Below are 19,373 nucleotides of genomic sequence, written 5' to 3'. Positions count from 1 at the left end.
TGATCACTAAATTGAAGAGGGTAACCGAGGGGTTTCAGCAACAGCAAAAAATGAATAGTATCAAAAATATATATTTATTTTTTGATTTTCAAACAAACTTTTTGTGTTTTTTTCAGTTTTATCCAGGAATCAAAAGTCCGGCAACATTAAACCACCAAAACCATATATCACAAATCATATGGTGGCATATAAACACCTTTACCACATAGTGTGGACACAATAAAGGGACCACATGCACGTTATTATATATGCAGCCTAATTCACAGAATATTGTTTCAAGTGAATTATACAATATGGTTGTATAAAAGGTGTTAGGCGTCGACGTTTCGGTCCATGTAGGCCAAAAAGATCCGGAGGACCATCTTCAGGACAGAAAGAGTTGCACAGAGGTATAAAAAGCCAACAACCAAAACGCCTCACAAGTCGTTATCTGGCGGCCGCCCGAACCTTTCGCTGGCCAAGAGACGCCGGCTCTAAGAAGTCCGTGTGTCTTCTCCGCGAACAATCGATTGTTCACGGAGAAGACACACGGACTTCTTTTTGGCCTACATGGACCGAAACGTCGACGCCTAACACCTTTTATAGAACCATATTGTATAATTCACTTGAAACAATATTCTGTGAATTAGGCTGCATATATAATAACGTGCATGTGGTCCCTTTATTGTGTCCACACTATGTGGTAAAGGTGTTTATATGCCACCATATGATTTGTGATATATGGTTTTGGTGGTTTAATGTTGCCGGACTTTTGATTCCTGGATAAAACTGAAAAAAACACAAAAAGTTTGTTTGAAAATCAAAAAATAAATATATATTTTTGATACTATTCATTTTTTGCTGTTGCTGAAACCCCTCGGTTACCCTCTTCAATTTAGTCTTTTCAGCAGAGCTGCGGGCACCGGTACACTATCTTTCACAAATTAAGGACTGGGGTCTACAAATGTTTTACTTGTTATGCCCTCATCCATGACTTTCTGAACCATGACAGCTGGTTTCAAATCAGCATGTCAAATATATGCTATTTCAGATACAAAATTGTATCATGGTCTTAACAGTGCTTCATTCTGACATCGCTGGCCTTGCCTGTCTAATATGCTGCAGTTTATTTTACTGGCACTAAGTAAAACGTACTTGGACCATTGGAAAGAATGTGTAGTTTGAAACTGGATACAAACTGCATATGCATGTGTTAGCATTAGCTCAGAGTAGAACGCTAATTGACTGCCTTGGTTTACATGGTGTTTACCTTCACATCCTGGGAGAGGGCCTCCCCCACTCCTCAAGGAGAGATTACACCATCAGCAGCACCATGCCTCAAAGCCTTGGATGTCAGTGCGTCCTGGAATGGTAGCTGGCAAGGTCTGCATAGCGCCAACCGTGATGTCTGCAGGGAGGTGGCTCTTTTGGTGGATTTGTTAAGAGCCATGATCGGCCCTAAGGGCTTTGTGACGCTGCAACCGCATAGGTTTATTGTTATCGACCTTGCGAGGATGGAGGCCTGAGTTGATTAGCTAGGATTTGATCCCATGATGGTGTCAAATAAAGACGCTTGCTGTACGTGTTTTAAGCCATCACTCTTCTCTTCCCCCTCCCAACTCCGTGCTGAAAGGGTTGCGATGCTTTAATTTTAGATACTAAACATGTGCACATTAAACCACCTGGTACGGCACTTACCCCGAGGCGTCTGTTCAAATTCATTCATCCGTTTCCTTGTTATGCGTAAGAACTCAATGAAAAAAAACACATTTTGATATGCCTTTCTTTGTAAGGAAAAATATCACCGTCCGGCGTGAAAAATTAAATGAGTGTTTTCTATGGCGAGCTAAGCAAGAGGTCCCAGAAGAGAAAACGCGGCAGAAGCAACGGGATAAACAAGCATTGACAAGGTATAATGCCAATGGCATTATGCACACAGCATTGTGGCGGGATTTCAAAATGACATTTAATCCAGAATGTCAGTGATAAGAGTCAGCACAAGAAGCGGACTTGTGGGAGAGGCACCAAGTACACAACAAGTCAGCTGCGCGCGCACAGTTGATTCCGCGCTGAATGTGGGTAGAATCAATTCGATTTGTGAAGTTGTAAGACCAAAACTGTGGTAAGGTCTGGAAAGCCGCCCGCTGTAATTAAGGAGCAGAAAATGACGCACTTCATAAATTCAGCTCATCTCGTTGAGGCCTAGCCACGCCGGCTTAGCTTTCAAGTAGGTGCTGCCTGCACGCCCCGCAACTTCGTCAATCAACACTGTTTGTAGAACTGTCACTCTCCGGCGCACAGTGGTGCTAAATGACGATGACGGATGAGGCTGTAGCAAACAGACACTGAATAAAATCAACGTTTTTAATGTTGAAATGGAAATTCCAAATAATGACAGTATTTTTAATCGGCTCTTTACTAGTGCATGTCAGTTGGTAGCGAATTTACGACGGTGCGATGCTATTTTCGGTAGTAAGAACTTTTGGCCTGCAGCTTTTTCATAACCAAGAGTCTCTAAAATGTTATTAAATGATTCCGGCGTGAACGGTAACATGACGTTCCTTGGTTTGTTTTTTTACTACGCGAAATCCCTCATCCGCTGCTTGTATCAAGGAAACGTTTACAAAGGTAACAGCTGGGCATTCATCAGGCGTTAGAGAGAGGCAGAGACGAGTTAGACTGAACTGTCTGTTCAGAAAGTGGGTTGGTGGGTAGGTAAACAAGACGGAGGGAAGGCAGAGAAGGGGAGGGGGGAGGAGAAATGCGACACGGTGTGAAGCAGCAGGGGCCTTTGAAGTGAAGCTAAGCTTCACTTCAAAGGTGTGGGAGGAGTGCTGCTACGGCCTGGGGGAAGCTGGCTGGGGAGGGGGAGGAGAAATGCAAGTTTATGGCCCAAAAGCGTGTGCCTGTGGCCACGTGAACTTAATGAAAACCGCAGCAAAAAGCCTGTGGTTTCACGAGGATTTTGAGCACTTGAATTCTCGCTCCCTCAATGCGCTTGCGCGCATTGTAGGTCACGAGACCTAATAACAAAATAATGAAGTGATAGTATCTGTAGGAAAGTGACCCTTTTTGACATGGTCACCCCCACCTTTTGCCTGGTATTTGATGTGATTTAGACTGGAAGTGCAATGGGTTCCTCTGAACCAGGTCCCTAGTGCCAGAATCTCTATCCCAAAACTGTACAGGTCTTTCCCCAATTGGCAATACATTTAGCACACGCTGTAAGTCCCTAGTAAATGGTACCTAGGACAAGGGGGCTAATGAGGGTCGTTAAGGGCTGCAGCACGATTTATGCAACCCTAAAGGACCCCTCATCAAGCACATATACAGACTGCCACTGCAAACTGCGTGTCTTGGTGCAGCCAAAAGTGAAAATACGGAAAGGCAAACAGCCTGTGCCGTGCCTGCAGACACTGCATGCAGTATAGTTAAGTCACCCCTACAGAAAGCCTTACAACCCTAAGGCAGGGTGCATTATACTAAAGGTGAGGGCTTAATTGCATAAGCAGATATGTCCCTGCGCTAGTCAGTTCCATTTGTGCCAGTACAAGTGATCAAGGAAGCCATTTTAAAAACATGTGCTAGACACTGGTGAAAACAGTTCCCAGCTACATGATGGCTCTCATTTATTTATTTATTTTAAAAGTTTTATATAGCGCGGACAAGATCTTTGCAGATATCAGAGCGCTTTACACAGAAGGGGTACATGAGCGAGCATAGTCAGATAGATGAATCAGAATCATGTAAACAATAATACGGGTAATACAAATAAACAACGGGGTTAAACAAGTAGTACAGATCGGTGCAGAGTCTATAAAAGAGTCCGAAGTAATAGTTCAGGTGTATTTTGCCATGAGGATAGCTTTTACTTCTTTCTTAAAGAGTGTAGTGGAAGAGATGAGCCTAGTTTCGGGAGGGAGTGAGTTCCAGATCCTGGGTGCCATTCCTGAGAAGGAGCGTTTATAGGTTTTTTCCTTCCGGAATCTACGAGGTTTCAGCAATAGATTGTTTGTGCCTCTAGTGTTTCTAGCACCGCCAGAGATTGTCAGCTTCTGAGTGAGGTAGCCGGGAGAGTTCAGGTGTACCGCCTTGTGTGTCATGCAGGCGATTTTCAGATGTATTCTGGCTTCAAAAGGCAGCCAGTTCAGGGATTTAAAGTCAGGAGAGATATGAGAGTGCTTTCTTGACCCAGTGATGAGTCTCGCTGCAGCGTTTAGAGAAGCTCTTAGGGGTGCAGTAGAGGGCAACGCTGCCATATTCAATTCGGGGGATGACTAGTGCTTGTACTGCGGTTTGGAAGTCTTTGGCTGGGAGGAAAGGTTTAAGTTTCCTCAGGGTATTGATTTGGAAGTTCGCTCCCTTAGTTGCCTTGCTGATATGTTGCTGCATGTTGAGATTGGTGTCGAGTGTTATGCCTAAAGATTTTGCTGAGTCCACGATGGTGGGTTGGACAAACCCATACAGATGCCAGTGTTGGTGTGCAAATATGGCTTCCCTCACAGTAGAGGGTGATGCCCACCTTTGTCCAGAGCTCTTTGACACCTGGACAGATTGGAATATTAACTATCCAGAAAGATAGGAGTGTCCAACCTCAGGCTAGTATCCCTAAGGTAAGTTACATGAAGTGTAGGTGACTTTACAAAGCTAGCGATCTTGGTGATGCCAAACTCAGGAACTCTGGAACAGGGTTGTGCCCACATCCCACAGGATGTGATCATTTAGGGGGCGCAGTGACCGCAGAGGTAGGTAGCCCATTGCCTTCTACACTACACTCCCAAACGCCCCAAGTTCAAGTTCGGCATTTGTATAGCGCCTTATATACCCAGAGGGTCTCAAGGCGCTTGAAGGGAGGGGTACTTTATCAAAAATCCAAGTTTTCAATTGTTTTCTGAAGGAAAGGTGGTTCTGAGTAAGGCGGAGATGGGTGAGGAGAGAGTTCCAGGTTTTGGCTGCTAAGTAGGAGAAGGATCTTCCCCCCCACGGTGGATTTGTGGATGCGTGGGATTGCGGCAAGGGCTTGAGTGGATGATCGCAGTCGGCGGGTGGGGGTGTAAAAGGACAGGCGCGTGTTGAGGCATTCGGGTCCTAGGTCAGAGGGCTTTGTGTGCGTGGGTGAGGAGACAATGTAATTCTCTTGTTGACGGGGAGCCAGTGGAGGTCTTTCAAATGACCGGAAATGTGAGCTTGGCGGGGATGTCTAGTATGAGTCTGGGTGAGGCGTTTTGGATGCGCTGGAGTTTTTTCTGTAGTTTGGTCGCTGTCCCGGCGTAGAGGGTGTTTCCGTAGTCAAGTCGGCTGGTGACTAGTGCGTGGGTGACCGTTTTCCTTGTTACGGAGGGGATCCAGCGGAAGATCTTTTTGAGCATGCGCAGGATGTTGAAGCATGAAGAGGAGACTGCGTTGACTTGTCTGGTCATCGAGAGGGAGGAGTCGAGGATGAAGCCCAGGTTACGTGCGTGGTCCGTAGGTATGGGAGCGCTTCCCAGGGATGGTGGCCACCAAGAGTCGTCCAAGGCGGAGGGTGAGGAACCTAGGATGAGGACTTCAGTTTTGTCCGAATTTAGTTTTAGCCGGCGGTCCTTCATCCATTCGGCTACTTCTTTCATCCCTTCGTGTAGGTTGGTTTTGGCAGTGTTAGAGTCATTGGTGAGGGAGAGGATCAGCTGGGTGTCGTCTGCATAGGAGATGATGTTGAGGTTGTGTTGTCGTGCGATGGTTGCGAGGGGGCTCATGTATACGTTGAAGAGGGTGGGACTCGGTGATGATCCTTGTGGTACGCCGCAGAGGACTTCGGTGGCCTCTGATCTAAAAGGGGGGAGTCTGACTCTCTGGGTTCTTCCGGCGAGGAACGAGGTGATCCAGTCCAGTGCTTTACCTTGTATTCGGACGTTGCTGAGGCGTTGAATAAGGGTGTTATGGCAGACAGTATCGAAGGCTGCGGAGAGGTCCAGTAGGATGAGGGCGACAGTTTCTCCGTTGTCCAGGAGTATTCGAATGTCGTCTGTTGCTGCGATGAGGGCGGTCTCAGTGCTGTGATTGGCTCGGAAGCCGGTTTGTGAGGAGTCAAGGGATTTACTTGATTCGAGGAAGGCGGCTAGCTGACTGTTGACCGCTTTCACGATGACTTTGGCAGGGAATGGGAGGAGCGAGATCGGGCGGTAGTTCTTGAGTTCAGTGGGGTCTGCTGTGGGTTTCTTCAGGAGGGCGCTGAGTTAGACGTGTTTCCAGCTTTCCGGGAAGGTAGCGGAGTTGAGGGAGCAGTTGATGACATCTCGGAGATGGGGTGCGATAATGGAGTCTGCTTTGTTGAAAATGTGGTGGGGACAAGGATCGGTTGGTGATCCTGAGTGGATGGAGTTAATCAGGTGTATGGTCTCTTCAGTGGTGATTGGGTTCCAGGCGAAAAGGTTGTTAGAGGGGTGCTTTTTTTCGGATGTGGGTGGGGAGGACTGAATTCTGGTCTGGTTTTTGAAACTGTTATGAATGTCTGCGATTTTGTTGTGGAAGAATGAGGCAAGGGAGTCGCAGAGGTCTTGGGAGGGGGTTATGTTGTTTGCTCCGGCGGTGGGGTTGGTGAATTCTTTGACAATGTTGAATAGTTCCTTGCTGTTTTGGGCGTTGTTGTCGAGCCGGTGCTTCAATGCCGATTTCTTGGTGGATCGAATCAGTTGGTGGTGTTTGCGGATAGCGTTCTTGAAGGCTGTCTGGTTGTCAGTGGTTTGGTCATTTTTCCAGGCTTTCTCGAGGGTGCGGCAGATTTTCTTGGATTTCTTGAGGTCTTTGTTGAACCAGGGGGCTTTTTTGTTGGTCTGTTTGGGATGATGTTTTTTCAAGGGTGCTAATTCGTCAGCGCTGTGGGTGATCCATTGTGTGAGGTTGGTGGCTGCAAGGTTTGGGTCCGATGATTTTGCAGGGGGGTTTTGGTGCAGTGCTGTGAGGAGTTGGTCGGTTGTAGTTTTGTTCCAGTTTCTGCGGGGGATTGGTTGTGGGCGGTTGTGAGTCGTACTTTTTTTGTAGCTGAAGTGAACGCAGCTGTGGTCTGTCCACTGAAGAGCTGTGGTGTGGTCGAAGGAGATCTGCTTGCTGGAGGTGAAGATTGGGTCGAGCGTGTGTTCGGCGGAGTGGGTGGGGGTGTTAACAAGTTGTAGGAGTCCGAGATTAGCGAGGTTATCCAGAAGGGTGGTGGTGTTGTAGTCATTATTCTTTTCTAGGTGGAAGTTGAGGTCTCCCAGTAAGATGTAGTTCTCGGATCCCCATAATGGAGCATGTAGGGGAACTCCACTTACCAGAAAAACAGATCCTGCTAAACTACGAAGAAGGACAACACTGAAGTGACGCAAAACAAAGACTGAAGAAGGAGCAACTGACCTGGCCCGAGCCCTGCCGGCCTGTCTGCTGTTCCCATCGAATTGCGTCAAAGTCGTCTCATCTAGCAAGCTGTTGTGCCTCCCAAAGCCTGGGAGGACTGCTTGTCTTTAAAAAAGACACGGTCTCCCGCTAAATCCTTAACCACCCCCAAGAAGAATCGTGAGGACTCCAGACCCGCCAATAACAGTCGCTGCCAAGCACTACTGCACCAGAGCCCCCCAGCCAAAGTCGAAGTGGGCCAACAGTGTGAGCGTGGTCCCAAAGCACTTTGGTTCAGCACCTCATGAACTCCCAGACACCGCCTGCAGCCTGTGTGCAGGCCCCCTCAACCACAAGTGCTCCCGGACGAAGAAACCCCACACTTTAAAGAACCTATTCACCCGGTAAGAGGATAAGAGGATCACTGGTGTCCCCATGTCCCCTAGGATCTCAAGACTTGAACCCTCTGGGTGGTTCAGCCCAACTGACTGCCCAGTCCCAACCTGCAGCTCTTTTTGCGCAGACCAATCCCCATTGACTAACACTGGGCACCTGACACAGTATTGCACCACTGCACCTGGCCGCCCTAGTGCCGCTGAAGGTGACCTGCTGGTGCTGCCTTGGACCTTGCTCCATACTCACCTTAAGTCCAGGAGATTGGTCTCTTAAGTCACAAGACTACCTGAATGCAGCACTTGTTTTTTCTACAGTACGAAAGCATTGCAGCTTTTGTGCAAGTAATTACTTTTTTAAATTGCAAAAGTATTTCTCTTTCAAAACATACTTACCTGATCATATTGATTCTGGTGCCTAAACATATATAAAAATACCGGTTATTTTTATACATTAGCGTGGATCCCCCTTCTTGAGTCATGTGCATCATTTATTGGCTGTGTGTCTATTTTGCAGATGTCTAACACTCCTCTCTGATAAGCCTAAGGCTGCTCAACCACACTACCAACTAATTTGCTAAAGAAAGTCCCTGTCTACTAGTCAGGGAATACCGGGACTCTTTGCACAATATAGCTCTTTTTGGTACATCATATAAAGAGGCAGCTTCCTACACTATCACAAAATGTGCTGCATTATTAGCCTTTTCTTGCCGCATAATGTACTTAATACGCTGCATAATTTGGCCTTCCCCTGCCACATTCCGTCCATCATCTGTGGGTGTTTTGCTGCCTTGCTCTAAGTGCGCTGGTTGTGCTCAGATGTGGGTCCCAGGCTCACTGTGCCACTGGATTCAAGCTAGCCTGGCTGATGAGGAGTGATGCCCCGAAACCGGTTCCAGGATGCTTGTTTCCAGTCCAGGGAGGACCTGGCTTGGCAGTTCTGTTTGGACTGTTCCCATGAGGCACAGGGTCAAGACTGATTTGCATATGGCTGGGTCCAAACTGGGGTGGCATGGTAAAAACGATGGATTTAACCCAGATCCATTGAATGTTTGATTTACTCTGCATTCTGTCCATCATCTGTGTGTCTTTTGCATATTCCCAGTGGCCTTAGGCCTTAATAATAATACGTTTAGGAAATTCAGCTGGCAACATTTCAAATACTGATGTCTTTAATTCCAATCTCCCAAAAAGCAGTGTATTATTCATTGGCATAGAAATGTGCTGACAGCAGCACTACCACTGAAACTTGGATGAGACCATCTGCCGTCCTATCACAGTTACTCCCATTAGCAACGTGCTACCGAAGACAAACTAGAATTTTCACATCTACATAAAAGACACTGACAAATATAGGGCATGTAAGTTGTCCCACGCTACACGTTCAAAAGACCGGTATAAAACATTTGTTAAGATTTTCTTATTCTAACTCACATTTTAAGTGGGAGAACAGTTAAGTAGAAGTCCTTGAGGTTCTACTGGTGAAATCATGTTTTTTCTTTTTTTTTACCATGACATGAAATTGTAGTGTCAGTTTACAGTGCATTTCTATAGACAGTTGCCTATTACCACTTATGCCACCCTCATGCATCTCAATGCACAAGACACCATGGATTTAAAAAAAGTTTAAATAAACTTACAAAATAAAAAAAACCACCTGGGACAAATGGACTGGGTACAGAGTCCACTAGAGCATGACTTGGTTAAACTTGAGACCCTTAAGTTGTGAAAACCCCAGGAACTGAATTTTTCTAGAGCAAACAAATATATTTTTAATCTCTATATTGCACCTTTGGCTGACATTATAGAACGGCAGGGAGTCACTAGTGTGTCATATGCAGATGACACACAATTAATTGTCTCGCTATCACAGGCCTCCGATATAGCAGCCACTAACTTCTCTGATTGCCTGCAGGACCTATCCTCTTGGATGACAAATAACTGCCTAAAACCTAATGGCAGCAAAACAGAAATCCTTGTGGTGGGAAAAGCTCCCTCCATCTGGTCATCGGCATGGTGGCCTCAAATATTGGGTCCCACTCCCTCCCCAAGTACACAGGTCAAAAACCTGTGTGTGTGGCCTGACTCCAAACTCTCTTTTGAGGCTCACACAAAAAAGGTGGCTGGAAAGTGCTTTGGAACTAGAAGCGTATTTAGGAAAACCCTAGATGTGCTTCTCACCTCTGCCAGGAAAACCTTAGTCCATGCACTAGTAACGTCCCAACTGGACTATGGAAATGTTCTCTACCTGGGAGCAACAAAGAAAGGCCTTCATAGACTTCAATGCATTCAATGCCCCTTGTTATTTTGTTCTGGGCAGTCCTTAGCCCTTAGACAAAACATACCGATGCAGCTGTTTGGACAACGTACTTTGGTTTTTAGGGGGGGTACACTAATTAGGTGGGAGACATTCGGAGAGGGACCTTTCCAGGGAGAAGAGCGAGACAGCACCTGTGTGCTCGCCTTGATCTGATGCTTCCCAGGAGAACCTCCTCCTGAAAGGCTCTTGCAGGCTTACATTGGTTACCAATTAAGGAGAGAATTCTCTTCAAACCCCTGTGCATCAGCCATCATATCCTGCAGGGGAAATGTGCTAGTTACCTACACAATCTGCTGACTCCTTACAATCCTACTCGCTACCTCAGATCATCCGGAACCTGTCTGGTTAAGGTTCCTAAAGTTAAAAAACAAGAATGGAGCTTCTGGCTTCCAAAAATAGGAATGCCCTCCGTCCCTCCCTCTGTGCTGAACAATCTGAATCACTCTTTCGGAAGAAACTGAAGACCTGGCTCTTCCTTGCAGAAGTCTATCCCCCTACTTCTCACCTATTGAGTCTGTACACCAGCGCGGGGACACGGCAGTGGGTGTAACAAGGCGCTTTACAAGCTTGCCTATTATTATTATTATTATTATCCCAAGCTATGGTCAAAGGAGTACTATGAATATTAACCTACATATCCGATGCATAGTTTAAGTGGCACCCTACTTTTTTTTTTAACAGATTTTATTAATTTACAAAGCTTCAGCAATTATCAGGCCAAAGAGTATTATCATACCACATACGATCAGCACATATCTATCTCTGGCCTCCTTCTCTTCAATGGCCCCCAACTTGCCTCTACCACACACTGTGATAAATAATATTTATTTTTTCCATCATATACCAAGACAATGCATAAATCACTCCACTTTGGTCTTCGCCACATTTGCTATGGTCAAAACTATTCCATGGGTTTAACAGACACACTCAGGGATGTCCATATATAGCCCTACACTATCGGATTCTAGGGCCTAGTGGTTAAAAGTGATGCAAGGCCTATGCCTATAGAGTGGTAAAGCTTACAGAGAGTAATTAAAGCTCCATTTAGCTAGTAACGGTTTAGGAGCTCTTAAATTCATAGCTTCTTTTTGTGCAGCTATGAGACATTTTAAATCAAAGTCTGCAACAGATTACATTTATAGGTTCTAAGAAAACAAAAGAAAACCTAGCTGCACTGATATATGTTCAACAGGCAGGCTTTACTCTTAAAACCAGTCTGTGGGTAATTCAGGCCTGGACATGAAATAGTAAGTCAATTTAGTGTCAGTTAAGACAGTCAGTACTGAAAAGATGTAGCTAATACTTATTAGGTTAGATTATGTAGGCACAGATAATATACCAGGGAAGTTAATACCTATTATGATGGCTTGAATACCATGAGTTTTAAAAGATAGCTACACTTTTCTTGTCTATTGTTAACAAATTGGAACTGTCACGTGGCCCATAAGGACATTGTCATTTTTGACTAACTTAGCATGAGCACGTTACAGCTTGCCTGCTGCTTTTATGCATGTTACTAAAAGTCTTTATTTTTTGCAATATTTCAAGGACTACTTTCACATGAGAAGGCATCGCTGTGTTCGTACTATGCATGTTCCTGGGATTTTGACTAAACATTATGTGCATGGTCGAACAACAATGCCCCTTGTTATTTTGTTCTGGCCAGTCCTTAGCCCTTAAACAAAACATACTGATGCAGCTGCTGTTTGGACAACGTACTTTGGTTTTTAGTGGGGAACACAAATTAGGTGGGAGACAGTTGGAGAGGGACCTTTCCAGGGAGAAGAGCAAGACAGCACCTGTGATGTAGATCTACCATCTATAGGCTAAGGTATGAGGTCTGCTAGCAAAGTCCAAAGATCTTCTAATATATAATACTACTTTTTAGCAAGGGGAGGGAGGATAGGCTCCACTGTCTTTTTATGAAGACATCTCGCTTCACAATTTATGGACTAACTGCTATACTGACTATATTTGTACTATGCATTTTCCTGCCTGTTGTGGCATGTATACTGCATGTTAGAGTATGTTAGTTAAAATAAATATTTTAAACTAGGTCATGACTCTGTCAGATCTTATTGTGGACATGTACACGACTGCAAGCAAAAGGGTATGTCTTGTTACTGTGATCCCCAAGAGATCTGGGAGTGTTGTGTTCTGGGGTGTCTAATCATTTGCTTCTGTGTGAGTAAGTAGGAGAGTAAGTGAAGCACTATAGCTAGTCGGTCCTGGGCACGTGGGCACTAAGGTGATAGGAAGACCCAGTCCCTATACACCAAGGTACCATAATCCTGCACACAGTTCTGCATTTGTGCAGAATCCCTGCAACAAACTCATTACAAAATAATACCACCACCCCACCCCAACGTTTTTTTAATGGGCTGAGACTAAGAGCCAGAGCACAGAAGGAAAACATTGAAGAACATACATGTAGACCAATGACATTTTTGGTCTAGATGTGGACGAGTATTGGCCTCGCAGAAGCATATCCACGTAATAGATTTGGTAGAGAGAGTCAGAGTTATGTGGGTTCAGGCCATCACCGCGTAAGCTCTGCTCGGAGTAGGATTCCAAACAGTTTACTAGAATGGGAGGATAGCTTTCATATATTGCTGGGCACCAGCCGCCCCTTATGCAATTTGGCCTATGAGGTGTTGGCCACTCAAATATTGACACTGAAACCATCTGTCATTTAACTACAACTACAAAGACATTGAATCTAGAGGCAGGCAAACTCCGGCACCAGAGGAGCCACACAAATTGCAATTCTTGTAACGTTATTTATTTAATCATCTGCCCTTGTAATTTGAAGTATGTGGGGATGACCACCAGAAAGATTAAGCAACGCATTTGCGAACATCGCAGTAATGTTAGATGCCGCAAAAGTACAACCAAATTGACCGCCCATTTTTTACAAATGAAGCATAGCCCCAATTATTTCAAATGGACCATAATTGAGCAGATGAGACAAGGTACTGAAGGCAGTATTTTTGAAAAGGAACAGAGGTGGATTTACCGCCTTTTCACTTTCAAGCTAGGTCTCAATGATACCAACCCGTGGGGCTCGGTAATGAGACGCTGATTTCCGGGCACATTTGGGGGCACAATATAAAAACTTGTTCTTGACTTTATGTCTAGATCTTGTGTTACCTTACCCATGGTTCAAGGGCTAATTAAGGAGAGCAATGGCTCTCTCAGGTCAGGGTCATGATTGATTCTGGCCTTCAGTTGCATTAAGGTTGTCCAATGAGATTTTGTCCACGGAGTATTTGTCAATAAAGCCCTGGTTGTGAAGATAAGCAAAAGAAAGTGTCCCTCGCTTAATTTACAATCTATTCAAGCGAAGAACAATATTGACACACCGTGCTCCGAATTGGTTTTAATTCGTTCAAAACAGTTGACACATTTACGTACTGGGTTGCACTATTCACGTCATGTGATAGAAATCAGCCCGTTTTCTTATGGTGCATACCGCTTTAAGAACGGAATCCATTTCGAAGTCACGTGGGCCACACTGACATCGCTTACGTCTTTTCTAAAAACAACCGGCGCCGAGCACCATCTGTTTTTGGGCCGTGGATGTGACCGCAGTAGGTGTATCAGCGGGTTGTCGCTCGGAAAGAAGTGAGTGTTTTTGTGTGAGCGAAATAAGGTGCCATTTTTTCCAACTAATGAAGAGAAATGTATTTAAGATGCTAAATACGGTTCCCGAGCAGTTCAAGTGACCGTTGTGTTTTACTTTTACAGCGATTCTGGGCGTGAAGGTTTCCCCTGCCACGAGCCCACGTTGTATTCATAACAAATTTAAACAGTGAGTCCCCTGACGTTCTGTCTATTTTTAAACCACATTTTTGATATAATTACAACTTTCTTCCATGGTATAAGGTGTATTGTTTACGGGCACTTGATAAGGTGAACCTCTGTTGTCATACACCATTAAGGGTGATGATTTTTTACAGAAGGTTAATAATTTTGCAATGTCGCTATACATGAATAAAAGAGTCAGCCATTTCTTCTTGTGGCATGCAGAGATACTTATTAGAGTATAACAGCCTCTATGTCGAGCGGGCCTGTTCCACTTTCCATTTGGCTTGACTCGAGTATTTGATTGTTCACGTGCTGAATGCGCACGTTTCACTGGGTAAGGTCAATTATGTTACACTGGAAGACCTAGTCCACTCTCCTCAATCGAGGATGGGATTATAGCCTTTCTATCTCCTCAGGAATGTATGTTCGACTTTGCGATGCTAAAGAGGTCAAGTCACAAAATGTTTTTGTGTTTCTTTTCAGATTGGATTCCCCCTACATTTATGAGGGCTCCTATACGGGAATTTCGTGAGTCTGTTCACTAAGTTAGTTGTTTTTCCCATCTTGGAGTTTGCGCCTTAGCGTGTGTCGAACACCAGCTGGGGTATGTATGGTCCTGATGAATGCTGAGCTGACACGGCTCGTGATAGCAGAAACATGTTGACGAATTTCTAACAATTTTTAGGGCACGCTTGGTTCAAATTGACTCAACCAACTTTTGTCCTTTTCTCACTTCATTTTTAATGGAGATTATCTGTCCCTCTATTAAAAGGAATTCTTTATATTAGGGAACAGTTACACCTCCTTTTATAATTCACTCACTTCACTATATGGTACTAATGCACATACCTGTAACAAGAACCCAATGATGAAAACTGGCTACCGACTTAGTTGGTGCCTGAGGGTTCCTTTTTCTCAGTGTGTACTGACTCATTCCACCCAGTCCTTATCATTTTTGTTTGTGGTAATTGAATTTTTTTTACTCACTCTCTTTTTGTTCATTTGGCTACTCTTTCGTTGTTTGATATTTTAATTCTAAGGGGTATAAGAGTGGCAGACTGACCCTTTTCTCTCTTGTTGTTTAACTATACTGAAACCATTACAACACAATGGTTCAACACACTCCACCTCAATTCTATACAAAATACTCATATTCTATTTTAGCTAGTTACAAGGAATGCTGTCTGATAAGCTACCAACCCATCCCTAACATGGTATTCACAGGCCTTATAGGTTTTCATACTTAAAGGTAGGCTTAATTAGCAATTTAAATAAATGAATAATACAATTGCACTGTAATACAGCAGGCGATAATCTGATCCCACCCAAGATGGCTGCTGAATAAGACGCGGACAGAGCAGATGCTCACGCACCAGTCCAGGAGTGCCATCATAGCATGTAAGTGGATGCGTTTCCTTTGGGTTTTGTAAAATGGTGGTGGAACGTTTTTCAAGGGGACGAACAGGGGGAGGGGTGTTAAACTCCAGCACACTGGGGGAATCCCACATCTAAGCCACCTTGGTAACGGTCACCTCCATCTGAGCACCTGAACAATTCAATAGGTATCAGATATACTGCTACGTGGTTGTTGTTTTTTTTTTTTAGCCTCTCCATGACAATCGGTCGGGAACACCCAGAAGATTAGAACAGTCTAGAAAATCAGAGACCTTTGAGGATCCCTTGGAAATAAAGAAAGACAATGAAAGTGAACGAAGAGCTAGCCAATCTCCCTAATGTGTTTTTTTCCCTCATGCCTATCAGTAATGTGTTTATTTTGTGTTTGTTCCGAAGGAGAGAAATAACTGAAAAATTAAAAGCCTCCCACACCTTCTGGCCTCCAGTGTGTCCTTCTGAGCCATAACCTACCACATGCACATTCCACAAAAAGCACATTTTTTGCATAGCATGTGTATGTTTCACATTAAAAAACAAACATGCATTAGGAACATACATACAGGATTGCTCAGTATTTCTTTTGTTATTCACTTACCATTCATCCTCCAGATCTTGACCTGTCGGTCATCAGCCCCAGACACTATTAGAGGCATTGTGGGATGAAAGGCAGCCCAATTTACACCACGATCATGTCCCTGAGAACGAAAGACAAAAACAGCTGTTTCACATTCCTGGTTATTCTTGGAGACTTAACTAGCTGGGGAAGGGCTGAACGAATCCCATTACAGACAGAAATGTTGTCATATTGCGCAGTGTTAGGAATTTCCTATTGTCTACTCCTTATTGTCTTTCATCTTCTACTTCCGTACACAACATACTCAGCAGAAAAGCCCCATTAACTTGATCTAATTACATTAATGGTAAGCTGTTCAAACAATGCTCCAACACTAATTCAGGAACAGAGCTGAATCCCAAACATAACTCGGCTTAATCTAGAAAGGAGATAAACCGACAAAAAGAACACCCAATCCATTAGTAGAACTCTAACCACTCTCACAGATCAGGTAAGCAATGTAAAATATGTGACAAGGAAAATCTACCTCGACTCAGGCCCTAAGTCCATTTAATGTGACGTACTACATTTGTGAGAAAAATTTAAAAAAATGTTTATCTCCCCACAGAAATTGTGATGTGTTACTTCCCTGCATACGATTCCTCTCTTGTGATTGTATGACCGTATTAAACATTACCCACAGAATAACCATAATGGAACTGCAGGATCCCACAGGCTTCACGACACGACCAACTTCCTAAAGACTTGCAGAACTTGCAAAAATACTTACCAGTGCTTTCATCACCTTTGTGATTCTCCAACTCCCCATGTCAGTACAGTTTCATTATACCACCATACCCAAACAATTAGTTAACTCTTGTGTCCAAAGTTACCCCAGTAAACTGAAATTGAAAGAGTATGCACCCACTTCTTTTGAAGATTGTTAAGATTTTCAGTTGAGGACATGCCAAGGCATGCATGTATGCATTGCGGGCACATATGAGACATACACACAAAGGCAATAAATACCTCCAAAACATGCTTCACAACAGCATCTGTGGTGCCGAATAAATCAACACCAGTAATTCCACGGACGTCCGATTCAACGGCTCCAGGTGAGAGATTCTTCTTTCTCAGGCCTTCCATGGGGAAGGTAGTGTGAAGAGGGTACAGGGAAGGAGGAAGCAGAAATTAGGTCACCTGAAAAACACTAACCGTGCAGTAAAGAGGCATAGAACTATGGCTGTAGCGCGTAATCAGCAGAGAATATAACCAAGAAATACAGTGGACAGGGCAAAATGTCAAGATGGGTTTAAAAGTATACCATCAACTAAGTAAAGGAGAAGCCAGGCTGGGGGAGTTCCTGCAGTCACATGGCACTGGTGTTTTAAACTTTTATATTAACACTAAATGATTGATTTATGGTCGTTTGGACTGTTTGGAGGAAAACATGGAATGTTTTCCATCTGGCTTGCGGGAAGCAAATCTCTAGCTATCAAATGCTAAACTTGACAGACATTCTATTTTTTTTCTAAGCTGCATTAGTGTAAACGTTATCTATAGGCCCACTATGTGTAATGCATTTAAAGAAACTGCTGAGATTGTGACCACTATTTTATTTCATAATGATAAAAAATTAAGTGTTAAAAGTAATAAAGATATGCACTGGAATGTCACTACTTCATGTTATACTGGTCACATTTGTAAAAGAAAAGTAGGGATTACCTGTGGCCTAGAAAGCTATGCTTTCAACGAATGATTGTAGGGTGCCATGTCATGATAAATGGGAAAGAGAGGCATCATATTGGAATCCTGATGCTTTCTCCTCCCTTTCTCCACCAAGACTTAGCAACTCCCTGTGGAAGGGGCTCACAATATCCAATGTGCCAAACCTTCTACAAGACAATGCTCTGTACAGGAGGAAAAAGCAACCCAGCAGGATGGTGCCACTTGGTTAAGGGCGCCGCCTAGAAAATTTCTGCCACCACTGCACAAATCCAGAGAGAAAGAAGGACACTCTCAGAAAGGTCCAGCTTACTATACGTGTTGTTTGACAGAATAGAAAAATACATAAAAATACTAGTCAATTAATAAATATTAGCAGCATTCCAAATTTAGCTGTTAAGAAATTATCAAGAGAGCAGAATGTATTTGTCACATGCAGAAGAATACGAAATGTGTTAAGTAAAACAGTTATATATTGAATTTGTTGAGTTACACTATGTAAACCAAATGAGTTCCTACAGTAATTTAGTATTCTATGTGGTTACGGGCATGCTGCAGAGAACAAATAACAGCACATTTCGGTATTAAAAGAGTGCAAGAAATAAAAAGCCTATAGTAATTAAAACAACAAAAAAAGTATGGATTAAAAAATGTGTCTGGTTTATGATGTAATTCACTTGGACAGACTATAACCCTCAAAAGAACAAACACACTGTGTACACTTTCTAACAAAATGATGTGGTATTGTTCTGCAAATTATATGGCAGGAATAGAATTCTGCACGCCTACCACACTGATATAGTAATATTCTTAACAGCCTGTGTATTCTTCATTGGAAATGGAATTTGAACACACTTTTCTATTTAGCCACTGTTCTCCCATTATAATTGGAAAAGCTCAAGCTGCTACAAAGAATGGGTGGACTGACTGACAAAATGCTACAATAGTATAGAACTACAACATATGCAAGCTCCAAAATGCGTGGTTTTGCATTGTTATAATTATTTGTCAACTCTTATGGTCAAGAGCAGGAGTTCTGCTGGCAATGTAACCTAAGTAGAGGTCACTGCAATTATGTTCCAACATGCCATTGTCAATTGGGTCCATGTGCTGGTTAATTGAAACACTTATTATATCTAACTAGATGCAGACTTACAGCATTCTCTTGCTGAAGTAAGAGTCACATAATCGCACTCCTGCAACTAAAGGGAAAATCTAATAAGCTGTAGCCATTTCATAAATAGGGAGGATATGGCCTAATGGCTTGTGCGGTGGCCCTCATATCTGGGGAACCAGGTTCAAGTCTCGGCAAATACCTCAATATCCTGTGATTCTGAGCAAATAACTTAATCTCCTGTGCCTAACAAAAAAATGTATGTGTCCTTATGTAATGCAACTGGTTCTCATGTAAAGCGCTCAGATACCAGATACCTTCGGGACAAGTTTGTGCTATATAAAACTCCGGAAAAAAAACAAATGGCTAACCTTCAGAAATTAAGAAAGTCTAAATCACAGGGCCTCCTAACTTGGCAGAGATTTAACAGTGCGAAGTGAAGCCTTCAAGACATTTTAAATAAAGAACCCCTGACATTTATTTGAATGTGTTCTTACAACCTGATCTCATCTGGATGATCCAAACTGCATGTGCATGTACAACAGATAAAGCACTGAGGTGTTACATCAGTCTTTTTTTTTAGCCTTTTAAAACTACTTGGCAGTTATAAGCCAGACTAATGTCCTTTACAATTCTTGAAAAAACAAAAGTGGAGTCGTATATTGTCCAGTAAGTGTCTAGGCCATTTCCGATAAAGGATTTTGAATAAACACCTCCCTGTTACATAGACAGGCAATG

General features: G+C 43.6%; 1 protein-coding gene across 1 annotated transcript in view; it reads right to left on the bottom strand.

Annotated features, from left to right (window-relative positions):
• The window catches only part of COPA (coat protein complex I subunit alpha), a 191,404-nt gene that overhangs the window by 114,895 nt on the left and 57,136 nt on the right, over positions 1-19,373 (bottom strand). Inside the window, exons 7-8 of the mRNA XM_086945342.1 lie at positions 16,826-16,935; positions 15,839-15,938 (exon numbers count right to left, since the gene is read on the bottom strand). Coding sequence (XP_086801468.1) covers positions 15,839-15,938; positions 16,826-16,935 — 210 coding nt within the window. The remainder of the gene's footprint in view (positions 1-15,838; positions 15,939-16,825; positions 16,936-19,373) is intronic.

This window comes from Lissotriton vulgaris, chromosome 12 (genome assembly GCF_964263255.1).
Source record: "Lissotriton vulgaris chromosome 12, aLisVul1.2, whole genome shotgun sequence".
Classification (NCBI taxonomy): domain Eukaryota; kingdom Metazoa; phylum Chordata; class Amphibia; order Caudata; family Salamandridae; genus Lissotriton; species Lissotriton vulgaris.
Note: the sequence above shows the minus strand (reverse complement) of the source record. Positions and strands in the feature narration are given on the sequence as shown.